This window comes from Protopterus annectens, chromosome 2.part1, assembly GCF_019279795.1.
Source record: "Protopterus annectens isolate FY-2018-M chromosome 2.part1, PAN1.0, whole genome shotgun sequence".
Classification (NCBI taxonomy): Eukaryota; Metazoa; Chordata; order Ceratodontiformes; family Protopteridae; genus Protopterus; species Protopterus annectens.
In genome coordinates, this window is record NC_056729.1 from 1,669,932,474 (window position 1) to 1,669,941,610 (window position 9,137).

Below are 9,137 nucleotides of genomic sequence, written 5' to 3' on the forward strand. Positions count from 1 at the left end.
TAGTTTCTTTCTGATACTGATCAGGGATGTATTTCCTTCTTGGGATTTGCTTTTTTTCTGAACTAGTTTCCTCCTTTTACTGTATAGCCTGTTTATTGCAGGGGTCTACCAGACTGGTTTCATTCTCTTAGAGGAGTGAGTCTTGGTTTTGCTAGGGATGGCACAATCCATGCATCCTTGTAGGTGCTCACAGAGTGCATTTGTAAAGGTTTCTGCATCTTGGGCAGTGTTATCCTTTAGCTTGGGGGCTGTGAAACTTACCACCTCTGTCTTAAGTAAGGTGAAGTTTGCTTTAGAAAGTTTTTTTACTGTGGTTTCCTTAGTTGGGGGTGGTGATGGGGTGTGGACAGCCACGATGATTCGCTAGGGACGGCTTACACCTATCACCCCTGGGCTTTCGGATATTGGCAAAGGCTCTTGCTACGCCCATAGTGCCTTTTTTAGGCAAGGCTCAAAAGACAAACCCACCTCCATAGGTATCACAAGGGATAAGAAACTAAGAGTAGTGCTACTCAACACCAGAAGTCTAAACCTCAAGATGCATGCACTCGAAATTCTCCTTAGCATGGAGAACATTGATATTTGTGCAGTAACAGAAACATGGTTCAAGGCTCCCGAGAGCACCCCAGCACTACCAGGTTATACCTCCTACCATGCTTTTCGGCCCCAAAACTTGGACCGAACCACAAAAGGAGGGGGAGTATCAATATTCGTCAAAGATACCCACACCTCCGGGTTGGTGGCACAGCACGAAGCATCAGAGACTATCCATGTGCAACTAACAGTGGGTAAAACTGCCTTCCAGTTTATAGCCTGCTACAGACCACCCTCCCAAACCCAGGAACTCCACTCGGCCTTCCTGAGAACACTGGAAAATATGAAGGTCTCTCCAAACACCATTATATTGGGCGACTTCAACTACCCAAACATAGACTGGGAGCATTACTCTAGCTCCAACACCCTAGCCCAAAGGTTCCTAGAATTTATAAACTCAAATGCTATGGAACAACTTGTTACCACTCCCACAAGAGGGGAAAACATACTGGAACTGATCATCACCAACATGGGGACTCTATGCTCCAGACCAGAAGTGTATCCCTCACTGGTAAGATCAGACCATAAACTAATCTCACTGGATATTCACATCCCGACCCCACCCACTGCCCAGAAAACCACAGTGAAAAACTTCTCTAAAGCAAATTTCACACTCCTCAAAACCGAGGTGGAATACTTCAAAGCCCCCGGGCCTATGGAAAATACGGCCCAGACCGCAGAATCCTTTATAAACGCATTCTATGAACACCTTCAGGAATGCATGGATCATGCAATCCCAAATAAAACCAAGACCCAATCCTACAAAGGCAGACATCTTGTCTGGTGTACCCCAGCCATAAACAAACTATACAATAGAAGGAGGAAGCTACTACATGATAGAGCAAAATCCCAAAAAGGGAAGGCATTTCTGATCAGTATTAGCAAAAAACTACGGGCACTCATAAAATCGTCTAAGGCCAGCTTTGAGAGAAAAATTGCACAGGACACTAAGGATAATCACAAGGCTTTCTTTAGTTATGTTAGGAACCTGGGTGGGAATTCCCAGATATGCTCAGAATTAGTCCAAAATGACAAAAAATACACCAAAACCACAGACATTGCCAACATCCTAGCTGACAGGTTCAGCACAAACTTCTCCCCCCCCCTCCCCACCAAAAGAGCCAATATCTATCCCAGCAGAGTGCTGCCCCCTGACATCTCAGATGCTCAGGTAACAGCCGCCCTCTCCAAAGCAAAAAACACAGCATCAATGGGACCAGACGGTGTCCCGGGCTGCGTCCTACATGAACTCCAAGAAGAGCTAAACCCAAACATAAAACTACTGTTCAGTCTCAGCCTTACTACAGGATATGTACCCAAAGAGTGGCGTACAGCAACGGTGGTCCCTTTCCACAAAGGTGGTGCCTCAACGGATCCTGGAAACTATCGCCCATAAGCCTGACTAGCTTGGTCTGCAAAGCTATGGAAAGGATCATCATGGACCTTATAAATAAAGATATTGGGGACCTACAGATACTGGATCCTACCCAGTTCGGCTTTGTTAAGGGCAGATCCTGCCTCTTAAACCTGGTCGATTTCCTTGAAACAGTCACCAAGGCCATTGACGAGGGGAAGGTGGTCCACACAGCCTAACTGGACCTCGCAAAAGCCTTCGATACAATACCCCACTCGGGCATTATAGATAAGCTCACCAGCTTAAATATAAACCCCTATGTCACTAGATGGGTTGCAAACTGGCTCAAGGACAGAACCCACATGGTTAGAATTGCTGGAGCCATGTGAGACTCCAAACCAGTTACAAGTGGCATCCCACAAGGCTCAGTCCTGGGACCTCTCTTGTTCGGTATATATTTCTCAGTGGTACAAGCCAACACGGAAGGACTGTGGCTGACCAAGTTTGCAGCTGACTGCAAACTGGGTGCCATAATCGACTCTCCAGCTGACACAAGCATCCTCCAAAAGGGCCTCATAGAAACAGACAACTCGTGCCAGAGCCATGGCCTCAAGCTAAATGCCAAAAAGTGTATAGTCATCCCCTTTGGCAAAAACAAAGTGCCCACAAATTACCACATAAGTGGTAATCCATTAAGTACGTAAGAAGTAATTAGGGACCTGGGGACCCAAGTTGATAGCAATCTCTCATTTGACAACCACGTGGCCAAAGTGGTTAGAAAAACTTTTATATAGCCCACCTAATCATGAAGGGATTCACATCTAGATCAGGGGAGGTCATCGTGCCTCTTTACTCATCCCTCATCAGGCCCATAATTGAGTACAATGCCCCTTTTGGGATGTACCTTACCAGACACCTGCAGCAACTGGAAAGACCCCAAAAGTACCTCACCAAGAGGATCAAAGGGCTCAAACAGATGCCATATGCTGCCCGGTTAAAGAAACTCCAGCTCTACTCAGTGGCACACCGCCTGCTCAGAGGCGATCTGTGCCTGACATATAAAGCCATGTCCAACCTGGAATTAATGGACATGCTGCACCTCAGAAAATCCAAATCCCATCGAGCTACGCGATCGAGAGACTTGAACCTCAGCACTGAAATAAATAGGACATGCTGGAGGGACAGATTCATAACCCAGAGGCTCCCTTCACACTGGAATAAAATCCCAGTCCAGGTTAGGCAGAGTCCCTCATTGACTCTCTTCAAGAGGAATCTTGATGAGTGGATGGGGGATCATAAGTTTACCTCGGGTATCACTTCTATGTCACTGTTAGACAAAGGCACAGTATACTAACCTCGAAAAAGGGCATAGCAAAATTAATTTAAAATGGGTGGCGAAAGCCAAACACACTCTGGCTAGGCTTATAAATGCCCTAGGGCAGATAGCCTAGTATAACCTATGAACCTATGATTAGTTTATGGTCTGATCTAACCAGTGACGGGTTGACCTCCTGTGTGGAACACCTGTCGCCCATGTTGGTGATGACCAGGTCCAATATGTTTTCACCTCTGGTAGGGGAGTTTACCAGCTGATCCAGGGCATTTGAGTTAATGAATTCCAGGAAGCGCTGGGCCTGGGAATTTGTACTTGAGTAGTTTTCGCAGTTAACAGTAGGGTAATTGAAATTGCCCAATATCAGGGTGTTCAGTAGGACCTTCATTTTTTCCAGTGTCTCCAGAAAGGTGGAGTGGTGGTCCTGGGTCATGGAGGGTGATCTGTAGCAGGCTACAATTTGCACTGCAGATTTGCTCGATGTTAGTTGCACATGGATGATCTCAGAGGTATCATGCTGTGCCACTAACCTGGAGATGTAGGTATCCTTGATGAATATGGATACGCCCCCTCCTTTTGAGTTTTGGTCTGTGTTCTGTGGCCGAAACGTGTGGTAGGAGTTGTAGCCCGGTAGTGCTGGGGTGCTCTGTGGAGCCTTGAACCAGGTTTCAGTTACTGCACAGATGTCGACGTTCTCCATACTGAGGAGTGCTTCGAGCACGTGCATTTTCAGATTTAAACTCCTGTCATTGAGTAACATAACCCTCAGTTTTTTGTTAATTGTGCTGTTTACGGAGGTGGGTTTGACTTTTGAGCCTTGCCTAAAAAAGGCAGTATGGGGTCAGCAAGAGCCTTGGCCTGTATTCGAAAGCCTAGGGGTGACAGGTGCAAGTTGTCTCTTGCGAAGCAACGTGGCTTGTCGAGCATGTCGTCCCAGGCTGACAGACACTGGATCCCCTTTGAATGACACCAGAAGCTTAGCCAATTGTTGAAATTGATAATTTTTTTCTTTATACTGAGGTATCATTCTTGGTGAGGGCAGGATGCTACTCAGGGTCAGGGTCATAACAGCCTGGGCTACATGATCAGAGAGCTCTTCCATGTCTCTTTTCATGTAGTCCAAGGAGGTACGTCTCAGGTCATTCACACCAACATGAACAATGACAGAGTCATATTTGTACTTGTTCTGGAGTGACCCGAGTGCTTGTATTATGTGGCGGATTCTGGCTCCCGACAGGCAGCTTACAGTAACCTTCTGTTTGTCCAGCCTAGTGAGTGGAACATCAGTGTGCCTGACTATAGTCACCTATTACTAGTGTGTTAGGTATGTTATTTCGCCTTAAGGGCTGTGATTGTGCGGCACACTGATTGTGTGTTTTATGTGTTGTCTGGTTTGTGACGGGAAGTGCAGCTTGTTTGGGTGTCTGCTTTGGAGGTCTCTGATGCTTTTGCAGGTTTTTATTTAGAGCCTCCGAGTATGATTTTGTGTATTTATTTGTATTTTTTGCCAGTGCTGTTTTTGTAGGTCTCTGTGCGGCTGGAGTTGTGGTGCAAGTGTTAAGCTTCTCCTCTTGATTGTCTGTTCCAGTCTTGGGTGGAGACAGCTTAGCTTCCAGTTTGGCTGTATAATTGCATCTCTCACATATGTTAGTGTTTTGTGGTAAGAGGAAAGGGTTGTCTGTGTCCATGAGGCAGTTGTAACATTGCCGCAGGATATCCAGATTCACCAGCTGGACTGGAGAGTGCACCTGAAGTTGCCCTTTGGTCATGCCTGAATAGTAGGGTGAGCTGCTTAGTCACTTGGTTGGTGAGGGGTGAATAAAGCCTTGCCCTGCTGGGCAATCAGTGTCAGGGTATATTAGTGCTTGCTATTAGATCTGAGCAAGTGCTGGGCTGTAAGATGCCTTTTGAGTGCTTAGGTTGAGAGTTAGACTAGTTTCAAGGGAAAACTGAAGAGGAGACTTAGTGGAGCCGGGAATAATTTAACTGTAGCTAACCGGCACTGCCCAGTGTGCAAAACCAAGCAAACGTGTTTTTTATAGTAGGGAAATGAAAGAGATATAAATTAGCCCAAAAAGGCCAATAAACTACTAAATTCTGGGCTGGAACCATTCCTCCAGGGACAAACAGGTTGCTCAAAGTTACCCTTTTTTCTGTCATTTGCTCCTACCCTTTTCTAAAGGACCCATTTCCAGATATTTTATCTCTGTTACTATATTTACTACTTCGGGTACAGTTGGTTTAGAGTTTGATTTCCATTTTCTAGTAATTGATTTTTTACAGCCACCAGAATTAAACTCAGCAAGGCCTTACGCATGTCTAGGCAATTACGATTCTATATCACAGATCAGAAAAATAGTTTCCTTAGTTACACAAATTTGGTCACCCAGTATTTCTAATGGAACAGTCTGCAGGGAATTTTTAAAGTCTATCAACTTGTTACACTCCAAAAAAATATGTTCCCAATTACCTCTTTCTTCCCCATCACACCTCTAACATTTGCAGTTTACCTGAGGATAAATTCTTTGGTGTCTGCTTGGGGTATAAAACTACCTATGCAAACACATCCAAGCAAAGATCCTAAACAGTCTAGACTTTATTGTATATTTGGGGGACATACATATATCCCCTATTGTTTCTTTGTGAATTGCTTATCCAATCTCTCTTCCCAATCCTTTCTAACATCCACTGATTGATTCCTATAGTTATCATGCAATATTTTATATGCCCTACTAGTTATTCCTTTTTTAACAGCAGCTTCTGTTCTAGACTCCACTAAAAACTCTACCAGTGTTGGTCTTATAGTTAGGATCCCCCTATTGCCTTCTCTTTGCCTGTGCTCTGATATCAGTACTTGACAGGGAAGGCAATTTGTAGCCTGCAGTCAAAATAAATTCTTGGCCTATTTCCATTCTATTATCTTTCCTCTCTGATTATTCACAAAAGGACATGTTGTGGAACATTCTGAGACAGTTTCAAGTTGTTCATGGATATGAAAATTAACGAAGATACAATGGTAAACGAAGTACCCAAACAAGAATTGGTTCAGCGATACTTATATTTATGGGGACACAATAATAACCACTTACGTGTCTGGATTAAAAAGCATTCTGTTATGGCAGCTAGGGATATTTGGGAAGAGACTAAACAATACATAACATAAAACAGAGGAAATGGAATCTCTTGAGAATGGATATGGGTAATAAGATAAAAGTAGTGAAAATTCTTTTAGGCACTTTACTTTTACATACAGGTTAGGCATATTTTTATCAACCAGAGCAGTTGTGGATGGCAATTAATAAAGAACTGAAGGAGTGAATGATAATTGTTAAGAAAACATATATGTATACTGCATGAAAAATGTTACTATGGTTTGTCTTCTCTTCTATTAATGCATGTGAATCTATGTCACTGTCTAAAATGGGATTTAATAAAGATGTTTAGAAAAGGTTAAGAGCTGCTAATCAGCTTCACCATGCAGTCCTGGCTTTGTTTCCCCCAATTTCTACGTCCATAATTTCTGATCTGGAGCAAATCACATGATCAGACAGCACATTTGAATCACCCACAGGAGATGGTGTTTCTGCCTAGTGGGTTTATCTAATTAATAATGTGCTTTTCTATGGTGACTTGAGACAATTTCTTCACCCATGCTGCTGATCAGTGTGTAACAGTCCATTGATCGGTGTGTAACAGTCCATTCATTACATAGTCTATAACCATCATTTTTACTTATGTAAAACAATTAAAATGCTTGCATTTTAGAAGTTAGAAAAATATGAAAGAATAGCCTTTTGAGCTACTCAAGCTAAGTTAAAACACCAAGCAGTAGTAAGAAGAAATATTTGTACATTAAACACAAAACAGTAGTAAAACATCTTATTGCAATCAAAATGTCTTCACTTTTGTGAACAAAAACAGCTTCACATTCTTCGTACCAAAACAACAAATCTAGTTGCGATTAAAAATAGCTTCACTCCTTAGTAGCAAAAACAAATCTTTATGGGTGAAACTCATATAAATCAGCAGATAAGTGCTGTGCTTATGTAAAGAAACTATAAATAAATCTGCATTTTAGAAGTTGGAAATAGCAAGTATAGAAAACATTGTCTTATGATTACATGAAGTTATTACTCACACACTGTACTTAGAGCTTTTTCTAAAAATCTCTGTTGAAGATATGCACTCATATGGTGAAAATCAGATGTTTACAAAAATGCATTTCCCTTTTAAATAGTTGTCACTACAGAGTGGCATGAATATTATTTTCTGAAGTAAAATTAAAAATGTTACTTTTACATTTCTAAACATTACCTTGCAAGATTCTGCTTCCTTAGCATCTCCTGTTGTCGTGCAAAGATTTCAGCTTGGGCGGGCTGCAAAAATCCATAGCCTGCTTAGAAACATCAAAAAATTACTGTTTATGTCAACACTCCCTATCAAAGGGACTTAATAGGAAAAAAAACATATCACCCATTTAGTAAGAGTGTAGACAGCCATAAAGATTTAATTAACAAACTATGTTAGAATGCTCCATAAAATACATATAATCAACATTTGTGAAACAGATCCATGATAATACAGCAGAACTAGAAAATATTTGAGTTTAAGAAATTTCTATTTACCATGGCTTCAGTGATGGCTGTTGAAAAAGATATTTTGCTTACCTGGTGTCTGGCAAAGAGCTGAAGGCATGCCCAAAAAAGGAGGCCTCAAGTGGGGGCCAAGTGCAATGTGAGGTGCGTTCTGAGGCGACAGCAACGAGGTAGGATGGGACATCTCTCTGATTGAAGAAACAGTGCAAAACTGATAAGAGACGGACTTTACTACTAGATCACATTTAGGATTTGCTCATTAATACGCTATGGCCAAAGATTCGTGACTGTATGAATTATTCCAGAAATGAAAGCTAGGGAAAGCTTTAACACATCATGGAAAAAGAGTGCAACTACTCTGAAAGCTACAAGTAGGGTTCATAATGACGGTACTGACAATTCTACCTTCTCTTAATAAATGCAGTACTTGTCAGCTATTACGAGAAATTATTGGCAAGAAGAAAATCAGAGTTACTAACTAGCCCAGTAGCCCAGAGACAGGGCATCCATATTGCATTAATCTTCAACATGTCTCTTACCACTGGTGCTGTTCCCCAACATTTTAAATATTCCAAAATCAAATGTTGTCTTTCCATACTCTGCACAACAATGCAAACCATTCTCCAAACCCTGCACCATTACTAAAATATTAAAAAATATAAGCACACGCGCACACGGTAAGGGCACATTAACATAAATGGAGTCCTCAATGATTCACAGTGCAGCTTCCACTCTGTCCTCAGCATGCTTACAGCATTATACACTGCTACGATAAGATTTACACAGTTACAGAAAAGGAATGACTATCAGTAGGGCTTTTCAGTGATACACTGTGCAAATCTATGAAGATCGGGACTATAGTACCTTGACGAATTCTTCTTAGAACAATGTTGTCATCAGTATACGTACAGTAGCAGGGGTGTTGGTTGCACAGGAGTAAAGCCCCCTAAAAAAGTTTGTATAACATTTTAGAGCAAATTTCAGTTTCAGTTTTGTCTGAACAATCACGATTTTATAACTGCATTTTTTTAAATATTGAACATGCCTCACCTTTCTTTCATGAAGCCATTGGGTCCAACGCTGTTTTCCCTATTCATAAATGACATCATCACCAGCATCCCTGAATTACTAACATCTATCTATATTGATGACAAACTATTACTGAGATCCAGTTAATTTAACAATAAGGTAGAATGGAAACTGCACAAAATCTTTATTTACTGTGAAATCAGGATGAAACACTTAGATCAAAACTAAATGG

At 41.9% G+C, this 9,137-nt stretch overlaps 1 protein-coding gene across 3 annotated transcripts in view; it reads right to left on the reverse strand.

The window, feature by feature from the left end:
- Positions 1-9,137, reverse strand: part of SAMD11 (sterile alpha motif domain containing 11) — a 1,263,018-nt gene that overhangs the window by 220,469 nt on the left and 1,033,412 nt on the right. For 2 of the 3 annotated variants that reach the window (XM_044063099.1, XM_044063101.1), the window contains exons 8-9: positions 7,949-8,064; positions 7,596-7,677 (exon numbers count right to left, since the gene is read on the reverse strand). In XM_044063099.1, coding sequence (XP_043919034.1) covers positions 7,596-7,677; positions 7,949-8,064 — 198 coding nt within the window. The remainder of the gene's footprint in view (positions 1-7,595; positions 7,678-7,948; positions 8,065-9,137) is intronic. The other variant, XM_044063100.1, reaches the window with a different exon arrangement.